The sequence below is a fragment of the Netta rufina genome (genome assembly GCF_964035555.1).
Source record: "Netta rufina genome assembly, chromosome: 1".
NCBI lineage: Eukaryota > Metazoa > Chordata > Aves > Anseriformes > Anatidae > Netta > Netta rufina.
In genome coordinates this window covers 168,803,204-168,818,574 of record NC_140123.1, presented here as the reverse complement: position 1 = coordinate 168,818,574, position 15,371 = coordinate 168,803,204, and the positions used below count along the sequence as shown (strand labels likewise).

At 43.4% G+C, this 15,371-nt stretch overlaps 1 protein-coding gene across 1 annotated transcript in view; it reads right to left on the bottom strand.

Moving 5' to 3' along the window:
* PTPRR (protein tyrosine phosphatase receptor type R) overlaps positions 1–12,065 on the bottom strand; it is a gene marked incomplete at its 3' end in the record, with an annotated part of 141,724 nt that extends 129,659 nt beyond the window's left edge. Inside the window, exons 1-2 of the mRNA XM_084302340.1 lie at positions 11,932–12,065; positions 1,848–2,152 (exon numbers count right to left, since the gene is read on the bottom strand). Of these exons, the coding sequence (XP_084158466.1) occupies positions 1,848–2,152; positions 11,932–11,992 (366 nt within the window). The 5' untranslated portion in view covers positions 11,993–12,065. The remainder of the gene's footprint in view (positions 1–1,847; positions 2,153–11,931) is intronic.
* Positions 12,066–15,371: the final 3,306 nt, after the last annotated feature.

Sequence of the window (15,371 nt, the reverse complement as noted above, 5' to 3'; positions counted from 1 at the left end):
CTGCAAATGCAGTAGCAAAGCTTCAGACCGAGGTCACTTAATGAGAACTTAATGTAGATTTAATAGATCTTTTTTTATGTGCTCCTGTTGAAAATCTGCCTCACTTAAGTTTTAATGCAGTCACAGAGCCGGTCAGCTACAATCGGAGTCGCCCCAGAATATTTTGCAAGATCATTCCATTCAAAGTTGAGCACTGTGGATCTCCAAATGCATGCAAGGCTCTGCTAAAATAATAGTTCCCAGGTAACACCACCATTAATGAAAAAAATAAGAGCTTGTGCATATTCTGAGCTCCCTGCACTAGCAGAGAGCTTTCATCTTCACAGGAGGTGAAATGCTTGCTGTGGGAGAAGAGAGCAGGCACCTTAGCTTTCGTGCTGGCCCTAATGGCTGCAGCAAGCCCGGGGCATAAATGTATTCAGCTTGTTTGACATTTCCTCCTCCAGATCAGTACCATTCAGCATGGGGACTGTGTGGACAGTTGATATGTCCCTGTGAAGCAAGGCTGTCAGTCCCTTATTTTGCTCTGAAATGGACTGCAGTAGCATGCCTGCATACAACTGAACCTAGACCGCTAATTACATTAGCCATCAAATCTCAAATTAGGAGGCTTTGCTCACAGGGAGTGCAAACATGCCCAGAACACTGCTTTTTGAGGCTAGATCTCTACTTTTTAACTATTAAAATGAGCCCTTACTGCACTCCACTAAACTCAGTGGCATGCATACAGCTACTTAGTGCCTTCGCAAGGGCAGATCTCCAGAGGCACCAGCAGTAAGAGAAACTATTGATTGTGAAACACTCCAAGTGCTAACATCTCCCAGTGCTGTACACTCTGTCTTCTATCCTTGTTTGCGAAGGCCATTCTTTTTTAATCTAGCATCTTTTGTACAAAGCAATTTACAGAATTAGGCAAATAGCTGCTGATTGTAATTAGTCACATTGTTTCCATTTAATCTTTATTAGTTAACTCTAATGGGTGAGTGAGCCGTTACGAATGGTTGTTCTTCCCTCCAGAAAGAAGAATAAACCCAATTCTGCATCATCAGGCAGGGCTAACCATGCACCGGGGTGAGGCAGAGCAAGGTCTGTGCAGAACATACGCAGACTCTGCTGCACACCCCACAGAGGACGACTCTACTGACATTGTCCTGCTCCCCTGGCATGAAGGGTGAAGATGCAGCAGGGTGGCATCATCGTATGGTTCGACTGATGTGCTCTCCACTGCAGGAAGGAGTGCTGCCATCACCTCACTGAGAAGGGGAAAGATCAAACAGGTTACTGAATGAGGAGGGTCCTGGACCATATCTCCCAGGAGTAATACACATGGCATACACCAACAAAAACATAATTCTCATTTTTTTTCAAGAAACAGACTTGCTTTCAGACAACTATGTAAGCATAATGGTGGATTTGTTACAGAAATAGAAGTGAATGAAATGTCTGCATCAGACGTTTAAAATCTCCCTGCCTCCGTAGACTTGTTCACTGAAATATATTTTCCTGTGCCCAGAATAAGTTTAATACCCACCCAGCAAAAGCAGACCAAATATTAATAAAGACAAGAGGATTAAAGGCATTTGAGACAAAGGTAACTTCTTTACCTACAGAGAAGCTATATTCTACACTGGTTCATCAGGTTGCTTGTTGATCACAGAAAGGCTATACAAATGCAAGTTCTACTAAAGTGAAGAGCTTCAAGATGTGTGGTCATTATTTAGATTCAGATGATCAGCCAGGCAGAAGAATATGAACTTTGGATACCTCACTTTACAATCTGTGTCTATATTTATCTGCAAGCATATTTATTCACAAAACAGCTCCAGAAACCAGAAAAAGGCACTTACCACAACAATCACATTTGTTGCAGGAATGGGAAGATTTTCCACTTCTAAATCTTGACCAGCCATAGCTAACAGATTGAGGGACGGGTCATAGGCAGGTCTGGGGAAGGTTGATTTAACAATTATTGCAGGGTGCAGCTTGTTTATTTTGGTGTGGGAAGAGGAATGGAAATTTTGTTTGGAATTCTTATAACTGTCTGTATCCAGACTTTTCTCCACACTCTGCACATGGTGATAAATAAACACAGGTTTTCCACTCTTTCGCTGATGAATTGCCAAAAAGTGGTCATTGTCTCCAGAAAAGCAGCCTGCAGAAAGAAAAGAATAAGTTTAGAATGTCTCTCTTGGATATTCCATAGATGATTCTAGAAATTTGATGAGAACTTTGGGTTCTACAAGATTTGGAAAGATTATTTGTGGAATACAAGAATTCCCTTGAATGCAATTTCTATAGCAATAGCTTAGCAACACCACAGTGAGTCTACTAAGTATGTTAAGTGTATTAAATTCTTAAATTTTTACAGAGCTTTTTTAAGTGTTTTCTACGTCTAGTCAGGGCTACATTTCAGAAATGATATGCAAGAGCAGAGCATGTGCTGAGCCAAGTTCAACTTCTGTACTGGTACTGACTTCTTTATCAAAACATAGGCAGCCCACTTTCTGATGTATTTAATCACCTAGTAATAACAAAAATGAGAGTTGTAATGATCATCTTTTCTATATGGGAATTGAGGAAAAAAGGCCAAGAACCAGATCAAAAAATCAGACTTAAACATGTAGGAAAGAGAGAAAAGGTAAAACTCAGATGCTTGACTCCATAACCACAATTTACCACCTCACCATTAGGCAACACCTCCATCACCTCTCCGTGTTTGCAATAGAAGGGGGCTGTCGCACTCCAAACCTTCCCTGCTGCTGCCATGATATGCAAAATAAGTTTATTTTTGATAGTCAAAGTACTTCCTAATGACGACTTTCTAAAAGGAAGCAGAAATAAACAGCCACCACAGCCCAATTCAGCTGCTCGTCTGGGAGACAGGCTGTCCCTCTGAGCAGAAAAATAGGCACGGATCATCTCCTTTATAGATAAAAAGTAACTGAAGCTGAATTAGTCACCTCCTGGATGAGTGCTCTAAGAAACACGCTGTGGTACAAAAGGGACTTTGTGTTCTAAGAGAAGTGAACCCTGAGAGCTCACTCTGCTCAGCTTGGGATTTCCTCTTCAGAAGCTGCTGGAGTTAATGGGAATGGTGAATTTGTGCACTGGTTTTCAGTTAGAAAGAAAAAAAAAATCAACATTATTTTAATTCTCATAATGAGCTGTGCAGAACAGCTCCAAACCAACTACATGTTTCCATTCAGGTTGAACAAGAAATCATTTTGTTCTATTCAGACTGATTTTTGCCTGTGATTTTTTTGCTTCTGTAAGCAAATCAAAATAATCAGCCATTTGCACAGCTCTACCCGGTGCCCTTAGGAGATTTCAGTGTAGGTAATTACATTCTGTTGACCTAATTTCCTTATGAAATTTCAGTTAGGAAAATCAACGCCAATATCTTATCTGGGCTATAGTATTGCTATGCATCACTGGGATCTGCATTCACTGCCAAGAGTGGGTCCATGTCAGCAGGCAGTGAGGCAATTCATATCATACATGAGCAGAAAATCAATAGGAAGACAGAACACAGACCCAGGCATTCTGCAGTATGCTTAGAGATCCTCCCAATATGAAGTACAGTGCTAAACCCAAGGCTATTCTTTCAAATGGTAAAAAAAAAAATAAATATGAAATAAAACAGTCGATTTCTAAATGACCACTGAGGGCACGTGTACAGCTGCTGCCAAGTTTAAATGCAAAGATGACTGAGAGAAGAAAAAACTGAGGAATTGCAGGGTATGGCCTTAAAGATAGCTGAATTTCAGAGCTTTTTAAGCTTTCTGGGATCTCATTCAGCTTTCTGGGGGCTGGCTTCATTGATAAAATCCTGAGGGCTGGTCTTAACCTAGCAATTTGTAGAGTTGCGTGAAGGGCAAAGTAGAAACAAGGGAACATCAGCACTTCTCATAGTCACCTCTTCACTGGCTTTCTTTTCATGTCTCCATCGCAAGCAACTCGTATTCCAAAGCTGAGCATATTAACTACAAACACACTTCGTGTCTGTGGTTCCTCATTGTTCCCTTCACTCCTGCTTCTTTGTTTCTGAGGGAATAAAAACCACTGTGTTTCCCCAGGAATTTTTTATATTGCATTTCCTCCTCACTTCAATATTCCAAGTTCCCCTTTTATTTCATTTATTTTTATTGAAAGAAGAAGAAAATGTAATTACTAGTCCATTTTTTTCCCTGAATAATATTAAAGTAAATTCCAAGTAAAACTTCAGAGTTAATCCTGTCTGAATCCAGAAAAAAAAAAATGAAAAATGAACAGTTGTCTTATTTTTGATAAGCCAAGAGTTTAAGGAATTCCCCAAAAAGCTCACCTGCTCACAAATCTCATTTTTAATAGCAGTATCACCATTTCTGACTAGATCCTGACAGACTCTCTTCCTTTGCAATGCTAAAATCATGGCAGTATCACAGCTCACTGCAGCAGATTCGGTACACGATCCATCACCACAGATTTTCAAGATGGACAGCACAATACAGTTTGGTAGTGACCCATTCTGTAGAAATGAGAAATTAACTAGTCTAATTACACAACGTACCCTCTGCACTCAAACAGATGTATTTTTACCAGCTGACAGCACAGAAGTTCAAACATGACCCAAGAAAATTACCAGGCTGAACTTAGTTTTCCGAGCAGTCCACGAAGCCCCAGTAATTTCAGCAGGTCCCATGCATTGATAGTACCCGGTGCGAAAACTTCATTGATCTCAGTAGACCATAGACGAGGCCCTAAACAAGATAAGACTGACTCCCACATTGCTACTTGTACCTCAGGTGACCCTAATAGTGGGCCACCACTGATCCTATGGTAGAACCTAAAGCTTCCTCTCAATCTGATGGATATTCTTTCTTGTCCCTGCCACCCAAACCTCAGCTCTGAGCACAGTTTGTACCAATAAGGCACTCAGAGAGGTTAAGGCAGAAACACCAGCACTTCTGCTATGCATACCTGTAAATATTGCCAGTCTCCAGCCCTTAAGAGGGAGAAGATAGGGAGTCTCTTTTCCTTCCCATATCTACTTTTGTACCCACACATAAAAAACTAGTTCTCCTCTGAGGTCCCTGGGGAAACCACCAGAAACTATGAAGAACTGAAGCAGCACAGTATGACAGCAAAAACTGATTCAGGTGTCTTTTAATCTTCAGCTATATCAAGAAACACAGGGATTCAGAAAATGAGACTTAGGACAAGACTCAAAAAAAAACAACAATTCCTAGAGGTGTCTCTTCCATAAGCTTAGCAAACTTGATCCTAAAGTGAATTTTTATATTCCAGTCACATTACCCTGTTTGAACTCTATTTCAGAGCATCATTATTCATGACGGATTTGCAATCATTCATCCAGCGCTTATATCGCCCTTTACTAAAATAATTTTATTCCTTCTCCTCAAATTCCTCCCTCCCTCAAGTGTATTTACAAAGCGTTATCATTTATTCTGCCTTGGCATTGAGGAGAGCAGACTAGATGTTCAGATTGTGATTTCATGCTACTTCCTGTAATCAAAAAGAGGCTGAATCTTCGCCTACTTCTCAGCTAAGTATAGTTATTTTTAGGGAAATGGAAAATTTGGTTTCATTATTTTATTCTAAAATGAACAACAATCAGTGGTTACTTCCAGACTTGCACCAGAACTTATCTCAGCAGCATGTTTGTATCTACCTTTGCTCCTGGAAGAGAGCCTACCCTTCCTTCTCACTTAATAACCATTCCAATTCTCTTTGGTAACAGATGCGGCACTAACTATACTGGTCTGATTTGTTGAATCTGTCTTCCTAGTTCTTCTACCTGTATATTGTTCTGATGGGTCAGCACTCTGGCTTAGGTTCCTGATAAATATTGCTACTTCTTCTTCAGGTCTTTCCTACCAGTTGACTTTGACTTCTTCCCTGCAACTCCTCACATGCTGCTTCTTTTCCTTAGTTGTTGGTGGTTGTTCTTTTTTGTTTGTTTGTTTTGTTTTATTTCTTACCAGCAAGAACACCTCTTTCACAATTTTGCATGTTCTCTTACTGGCTTTTCTATTTCTGTCTTCTCTTTGCTTCCATGTTCCTCCACTGTAGCACTCTCCTTTAGTTTAGATACTTCCGCTCAACACTCTTCTTCCTCAAAATCTCTGATTATCTTTAGTTGCATTTCTTGGCCTTGGAGCTTTGCTTCTAGACCTATCAACTGCAACTCTTCATCAACTAATAATGTGCAACAAGAAACTCCACGGTAACACAGAATGCATATTTTCTATTTCATTGCTTGTGTTAATTTCAGTATTTCCACCATTGCTACCAGTTGTCATCTTTGTCTTTATCATCTTTTCGGGAAAGTAGAACAGGAAAAATCCCTACCAAACTCCCTTGCAAGCTCACAATGTATTTCTTTATCCCTGCCTCATCCACCTTACTGAAAAAAAAAATTAACATATCAAGAGTAGTCAACATCTCTGATGGGAAATAAAAATGTTTTAAATGATGCTGAAAGCACAAATGAAAACAAAAGCTGTCTGGAGGCAATATGCCTTGCATCTGTACTGTCTAGTTAACAGCATGTCTTACCGTCAGCAAAGTAGTACATCAATCAAACCTAAATCTCATTTGGATAGGCTGCACAGCATTAGCCCATCAAAAACTACTCTTCAAGTTTAGCAAGGTAGGCCAAGAACTATTACTGTCCTGTGATTCGGTGATAAGACTTCACTAACAGTCAGAGAAACAGAACAGACTTTCTAAAGTGCTTCCGTGAGGCCAACCAGGCAAACCTGAAAAGGAAGAAGTATGAATCCACTTGCTAGCTTGGTAGCACATATTGAAAGTTTGAACTGATAAAAGAATTCACCTGGTAAAACCCTTTCCCACATACAGCAGTCCTTGGCGTGGAGGGACTTCTGGCTGTGGGACTGTTCTGTGGTGCAGAGCGCAACAAAACACAAATCCTGATCAAGTCCTTCCTTCAAACCACAGCCCTCTCTTAAGACAGAACTGCTAAAGCAATACAAATGAAGCTAATTCCTACCCAAAGTAGGCTGTTACACCTAATGACTTTTCATCAGGCATACTCCTGCATGGCTTCTCACAGCCTCCTCCAGCTAAAGGAAGTTTCTCTGTCCCATTACGTTCAAAGCCTTGCTTATGGGCAAAGAGGAAGCACACCTCCTACATGTAATTAAAGCCAAGAGTTCGTTGTTAGCATAAGGACACACTTAAAGGTCTAATTCAAGAAGCAACATAGGACTAGCTATAATTGTTATAGAAAAACAAAGAATGACAACGCAGGTACAATGATTATACAGATAAAATGTCACAGTGATAGCAATAATGCAGTGAAAATTGTAACACGAATACTTTGTAATTTCTATCCCCATTCCTTATGGAAGGGCTCTGTGCTTTCCTAGCAAGGTCTGATATGCAAAAGGGGTGGTTTTTTCGATAAAAAAGTGTTTTATATTAAAGGAGTAGCACCCTTTGTATGTCAAAATTCAAAGCAAGTGACCTGCACCGGAGCTGAGCAAACACAGGACAACTGGAAAACTTTGGGAAAATATTTTATTTGCCCTTGAACAAAATGTTCAGAATTTCTGACCAAAACAAAAAGTTCAGATGATCAATACAGACAAAATATGCAGGCATGTTGGAGGTGTATATTCATTTTCTGTTCTCTACACGTGAGGGAAAACACATGCATATGTGAGAGAGAGAAAGCGTGCGAGAAAGAATTGCAAGGGATTCTTTTCCTTCTGTGATAAGCAATCTGCTGAAAATAGAAACGACTGTAAATTCAGTTTTTGCTGAATTAGTCCTTTTCAGTAGGGAAAAAAAAAAAAGGAAAAAAAAAAAGTGCTCTGGCCAAAAATATCCACAGCTACAGCGAGTTAGAATTAAGCACATCGGTGGTATCTTTTTCAAAAAGGCACTTTGCATCTCATCTTATGGGCCTGTTGCCTAATATGTCAATAATGAAACTGGATACTACAGAGCATTGATTTCAGGAGGTCCACTCATGTGAGTTAATGGATGAGCCATTGGTCCCAAAGGCCCTTAAGTATTCCGCCACACTCATGCCCTGGCACCGATGTGCCATATAGTTTCTCATCAGACTGTTTTTTCCCCAGAAAATGTGAGAAGGTACCGCACCGATGCGCTAATTTTGTGATTACCGTCATTTTCCAAATGAAGGCTGTGGCTAAATTCTGTTCTGCATAACGTGGATGTAAATATATAGTATCTCCATGGAAATCAGTAGCTGTTATGAAGGGAAGCAAACTTCAGTCTTAAGGTTTTAGCAGGTGTGGGTGTTGTTTTTTTTTTTTTTTTGCTTTTCTGTTTCACTAATACTGCTCTAGGAGATCACACCAAGGATTTCTGAGCACATTTTATTAAGCTTCTCCAAGCACTTATTCCAAAACCATGCTGAAAATCAGAAAGGACAACAACTGTGCTTTACAGAATGAGTCTAACCCCTTCTCCTAGCCCCCTACCAGGCCTGAGAACACGCCCGCAGAGGGGGGCCACCTCCACAGCCACCTGCTGTATCTGGTTAGCTGCTCTCGAGACAGAGAGACTCCCCCAAGAGCCAAATTTGTGGCTTTTAAGCAAGTCTCCAGCTTCGCTCTCTGGAGAAGCTGGAACCAGCCTTTGCTGTCTAAGATGTTTCAGTCTTCTCATAATGCACCAAATGAAATTGTGCAGGGATTCCAAGCTCACAAACCTCACTAATTTCCTAATGGCTGTACTGAACACAACCCCCTCGTAGAAGATGATGCCTTTCAACAATTGTGAATAGCAAGAATTTCTACATGTAAACACACGATAAGAATCTTTTCTTTTTCTTCAAGAATAATACAAAGCCAGACACTGAATTATAAAGCTATTTTTCCCCAGCTGAACTTTTAAAGGGACAGATGACTACCCTCTGATTATCCACGAGTCTACTAATAAAAGGCACAAATGTCTATTCTAGTAAAGACACCCACACAAGCCCAGCAATATGTTTTCCACTGAAGGCAATTATAAGTCCCAGCTACATTTAGATTACGTTAGTGTAATGAAGCAGAATTCCAATACATTTTTTAAATCAATAGCTCCTTCACATTCACTCTAAATGTATTTAGAAACTAGCATTATTCACACACTAGCATGAGGCTACTGATATGGATCTGATGGCAAATGCATTTTGTGCAAATCACATTTCAGCCCTAGAAATAGCCTGGAAAATCCCCAGATTTTCTTATTTTTGTGACAGAACTTGTGTGGTTTTTAGAAAATAGGACCCCCAATACCTGATTAGAAATTGCAGTCTACTCCAGTCATTTCTAACCATGAGAATACAACACACTGCACGTTTGACCAGGAAAGCTGAAGGACTAGTTTCTGCTCAGCAGGACATGGTAACATCACCCTGTGGGCTTTGGTAGCAATTAAATGAGAAGTGGCCTAGCATATTTAGAAGATGTTTCTCTACCTAGAGAGTTTTGCCCAGAGAAGTGTTGGTTTGTGGTCAAAGCATGGCCCCAAGAAAATAAAATGCCCCTATTTCCTACCTTGAATTTCACCTGATCCAACCAGCAGGGTTGGAGAATGGATCTACCAAGAGGTTGAGACTAGGACCTTCACGCTTCCTCTCTGAAAAGGCTGGTAGGGAAATAGTGGTCCATACTGACTAAAGGATGTCAGTGCATCTCTTCACTGATGAACAGAAGAATAAAATGAGGTATTTGAAGCCCTGATCAAGCTACCGTAAGGCCTTTGCTCAATCAACCATGTCTTAGATGACCCAACCAAATACCCAGTTGCCACCTCTTTGATTTTCCAGGAACAGAATTTGTTCCTCTTCATACAAATTTCATACAAAATGATTTCTTAAGATTTTAACAAAAGGCAGGGGGTGGGTTAATATGCTCATTGTTAACTAAGTTTTTTTCTAGTCTAAATGATTTTCCTGGGTTATTTCCTATGAGGAGATATTTAATCCATCGTATGTTTTAACTCTTTTCATACAATTTGCTAAAAAAGAAAGTGAGGTGAAACAGTTAATTAGTTGAGTAATCTCGATGACGCAAATAGCTCTAATTGCATGTTAGTCTAATGCATCACTTTGTGGTTTTGCTACCACCTGCCATTCTTTTACAAGGAAACAATGCTCTCTAGTCATCTTGGGAGACATAATTTTTTCACTGCAAGAACACGTATTAGATCATAGCAACTAAAAAAGAGTATAACCTGTCTTGCACTCTCTCATGCAATGCCTAATAGAAGTCAAAGATTCATGCTGACCTGTAATCAGTAGCTACAAATTTAGGTCTTCCTTTAACAGCAAGCTCTGCATAGGTTGATTACTTCACCTGCTGCACTCAACATGAGGGTCTAATTCTGTTTCCTGAAATGCACACACGAGTGTCTTTGATTTCAGCAAGAGATATACCAGTATACCAACAGCACAATAAAAGTTAATTTTCTTTATACACAGCTGTCATGTGTTATTGGAATAGGTGTCTGAACCAACTTAGTAAAATGATACCTTTTTAAGGACATGGAAATTCTCAATCACAACAAGGCTGTTTCTTTTTTTTTTTGCAGACACGTATGTGGCTACTGTGACACAAGTGTAATAGAATTGCCTTTCCATAGCAAACCAGATTTTCAATATGACATGCATTGCCTTTCTATTAAAAAACACGATTTAAACATATTAGAAATGAATTCTTTTTGCAATACTATCACATCAGGTAAATGTAGGGCTGTGTTTTCTCTGAAATCTACTACCACCAATTGACATTACAGGAGATTTTCTTAATGTCTGCTGATGGTTTCTTTGGCATCCCTTATGCAGAAGCATGCCTCGCGTATATTCATCCTCAGAACAAAAAGAAACGTGAAAAGCCAAGCAGTTTGCATCACAGCACACCAAAAAATGACATTTGGGATATAATTTGTGATCCAACACTAGTGGCAAGTGGCATGCATTTTATGATATCGCATGAACCAAAGCTGCAAAAGCACCATCAATAATTCATAAGTTTGGGCTATACATAAAAGATGTCTGTAACGGTACTCCATGAAAAGCCCAAATTTTCTACTCGCATCAGATGAAAGGGGGAAATCACAGCAGTTTAAGCTCGCCGTGTTCTGTTATCGTTATGACATCCTCGGTGACTTCCAGCAGGAGCCAGCCGCGCTCAGCCCTGCCTGGAGGAAGCCCGCTTCGTGCCGTCCATGGGAGCCGTGCCCGACACACGAGGGCTGCATTCAGCCCCCGTCCAGCCTTTCTGCTGCTTTCTCTGAAGCACTTCTTTTCCAAGGCTGCCCGGGGAACAACGTAGCACCGTATGAACTTCTGCGGGGTATTTTCCTCTTATTTCCTCGTCATTTTCGAGGCCTTTTCACGGTAAAGGTCAAGCTTCGCCGGCTTTCTCAGTGCCTCAAGGGAACAAGTTGCACTTGGCGAGGCGAGCAGACCTCTGGCAGGAGGTAACGCCGGCTCCCACCAGCAGCCCCCCAGCGCCCCGGGGTGAGGGGGCACCAAGTTGGGTCTCTTCCCGTGCTTCGGGGCTTGCTTAATTGCCTCGGCTAATTACACTTCGCGAAGTCTAACTCGAGCTGGTGAGCCCCCCAGCCTGAAAACCCTCCCTCAGAGCCCCGATCCCAACGGACAAGGGAGCACCAACGGCCGCGGGCAGCCCGTAACCGACACGGGGCGCCTCCAACCGCCGCCCCCCTCACGGCGGGGCTCGGGCCGCGGGGCTCGGACGCACTCGGAAGGGTTCGGAGGGGCTCGGAGGGGCTCGGAGGGGTTCGGAAGGGCTCGGCCGCCGGTCGCTGTCCGTGGTGCTGAACGGCGCCCGCCCGCCCGCCGCTCCCCCCCCCCCCCCCCCCCCTCCCGCCCCAACAGGTGCTCCCGGCCCGGCCCGCCCCGGCGCCCCCCCCCCAGCTCACCTGCGGCGCGGAGCTGCAGCAGGAGGCACAGCGCGCGGAGGCACGCGGCCGCCCGCCGCATGGCGCCCCCCGAGCCGAGCCGAGCCGAGCGCAGCCGAGCCGAGGCGGGCAGCGCCGCGACACCGCGTCCCGCTCCCCCCCCCCCCAGTCAGTGAGCATGCCTGGGAGCGCGCTGCGCATGCGCAGCGCCGCGCGGGCGGCAGGGCGGTGGGGCGGCGGTTGGGAGGGGGGTGCCTGCAGCTGGCTCTGGCGAGCGGGCTGAGGGGACCCGGGGGGAGAAGGGATGGAGGGGGACAAGGGGGGCACCGCCGGGCACCGCCGCACCCCCGCGGCCGGGAGGAGGGAGCCCAGCCCGCAGGCGGCCCCCTCAGGGTCCGGGAGGAGCCGCAGCCCGGCTCGCTGCCGCGGCGGAGCGGTGCTGGTGCGCCTCCTGGTACCCCTAAGGGGCGCCCCTAAAGGGTTGGGGGGACTGTGGGGACACAAATAAAGAGGGCGCACACTGAGCAGGCGTGTAGCGAGGCCGTTTTGTAAAGTTGAGTTTAATTGAATAAAAGAGTCACTGGAGGCTAGGCTTGAGTGGAAGCGGCAGATGTGTCACCCGGCAAGTGGCCCAGCTCCACGCCTGCGGCTGGACGCGGCTGGCGGGCTGTCCTGCACGGACACGGCGCGTCTGAGGCGAAGCAGGAGATAACAGGGGATGAGCAGAGCTGATAGCTGCTTTTAGGGTCTGCAGACGGACCTGTGTGCAGGCATTTTCTTCATGTCATAGAATCACAGACTCATTAGGGGTGGAAAAGCCCTCCAGGATCGTCCGGTCCAACCATCACCCTAATACCACTGTCACCACTGAACCCCGTCCCCAGGCACCACGTCCAACTCTCCTTGAGCACCCCCAGGGACGGTGACTCCACCACCTCCCTGGGCAGCCCGTCCCTGTGCCTGGCTGCTCTTCCTGAGCAGAAATGTCTTCTCATTCCCACCCTGAACCTCCCCTGGCACAACTTGAGGCCGTTCCCTCTGGTCCTATCACTAGTTACCTGTGAGAAGAGGCCGACCCCCAGCTCATGCTGTGAAGGGCTGCACAGGACCTGGTTTCTAGATGCGATTGCACATATACAAGTGAACTTCCTCTGCTATCCCCAGCACAGCTGTTCACATGCCACTGGGCTGCTGGGCCGTTGGCTTGACATCAGCCTCAGTGAAAAAACCGCTTGGTCTGGAAAACAGCACTCAATTTTGAGCTCTGCCCAAAACCTGGAATTAAAAGGATTGAGGGGGTTTTGAATGCAAAGTGGCTTTTGAGCCCTTTCATCTCAGTGATAACTTTTGTGGGTATTGTGCCGCAGAAGCCCTGCTAAGTCCCAAGGTCTCTGCTGCTTCTCATACTGAGATGGTGCTTTGCTGTGGGTATGGACTAGCTGCAGCGCACCCTCTTCCAGTTTAATCCTACTAGTTCTGACTACTAGAAATGAAAGCTAAAAAAAGTGAAAGATAGTAGTGTATCTGTGCAGCACACCCCACATGTGCCACCACAACAATAGTTCCCGTGTGCCCAGAGAAGAATATGGGAGGAATAAGTAGGCAGCTATACTTACTCCCCTGAGTAAATTATGCAGTGCAAGTTACATTTAGCTGGCTCCTAGGGAAAGACAAAAGAAAAATTTACTTACAGTCGTCTGCTGTTTTGTTATTCTCCACAAGTCATCACCCTTGTGTGTTCTAGGCAATGATTTAGGGTCAAATATGTCAACAGGATAGCTGCACTGAAGCTAATGGTATTGATTCATCCCCATGTGGTTGCAGATGAGGCAGCTGTGGTTTTGTATGATTGAGCACTGCAGCGCTCTCTGCTCACCTCACTTGTAGAGCCCAAAGACATGAAGACCAGATGACTCACCACCACTCTGTTAAGGAAATTGTTTTCCACTGGGGAAATGCCTTTAGATATGGTTTTGAGCCGACATCCAAGAAAACACTTAAGCATCCAACTCATACTTAAGCTGAGTTCAATGGAAAGATAAGACTCATTTGCTGGATTTTATATCAATGCATCATTTTTAAAAGGCAGTCTCATCAATGCAAAATGGAAGCATGACTGTGGAGTGGGAAGCTGTTACACAGAAAGTTGAACTAACACATGTTGCATTAGCTTGAATTCTCTAGCTTCAGGGATTATTATTTTCTTTTCCAAATATAGAACATGATATTAGCAGAGCGGAGATAACTAATGTATGTATGTTGAGAGAGGATATTAAGTCTAGAGCTGAATTAAGTGTTCAGCTGAATGCTAGCTTTACCAGTATTTATCAGAGAGGTAAATGATATGGGATATTGCTATTTTTTTTTTTCTATAATATGTTATTCTCTTCTGATGTGACAGCGTATGCTGCTGAGAAGTTGTATTTCATGTTGGTTACAATTAAGAGAGACTGGCTGAACTGTTAGAGCTCTGCTTTTCTCACCTGTCATGCTGGGTAAAGCATCTTCCTTGGTTGGGATCCATTTTGCACCTAAACTTCCATTGACAAATGGCTTTAAGAGGAAGCTAAAACAACAAAAGCCAAATTCTAAAATAATCTTTAGTTTAAGAGGGCAGCGATACATGGATTAGCAAGCAGGAAATGTGTCTGAAGAAGAAGGAATCACATTTTTGTCTGAGATAAATAATACAGATGCTTATGTCTGTTGTCACTTGACAAGCTTCAGCAGAAAATTAAAGCACTGTAGTAATAAATGAAAGCAGGTTGGGGGAGGAGGAAGGGTGAAGAGGAGGTTATCTGCATAGATCAAAGGATTCTTTGGAGAAATGAATGCAAATCAGAAAAACAACTACGTTTTGCTGTGTGCACCTGTGTGTATACTGTGATTTCAGCGGAGGAAAGCTCATGACATGTAAGATTAGGCCTAGCACAAGATGATATTGTTAGGGTGGGCAGAGGGGTTGCTTTAACACAGTGCGGGAAGGTAACTGCTGCAGGAAGAGTCTCAGGGACGAGCTGGTGACCTGAGAGATTGCCTGCGGGCAACATCATCATTGTACCAATGTAAATACATCATATTCCTTAATGAGTATTGTCATTATAGGACTACAGCACTTCTGAAGTGGTCTGAGACTCTCCAGTGTATTTTTGGCAGAATCTCTCTTATAGACATGAAAATTTGACAGAGAGAGAGAGGATGCAAGGGTATTTTACTGTCTGAGCCAACTCATTTGTGGCTATGTGAATAGATATAAAACTTCAAAACCTCTACCCAGATTTTGGCAAGACCATATTATAAATTTTACACCATTTTAATATATTTTTTTCCTAGTGAAGTTACTTATAGCTTAACTGGAAAAAAAATATATTCATTCCTGCTTGGTGGGGCAGTCTAGAAAGAATGAAATGAATTGAGGGGTGTGGGAGCAAAAGCTGCCTGTTAAAGCTACAAGGCACACA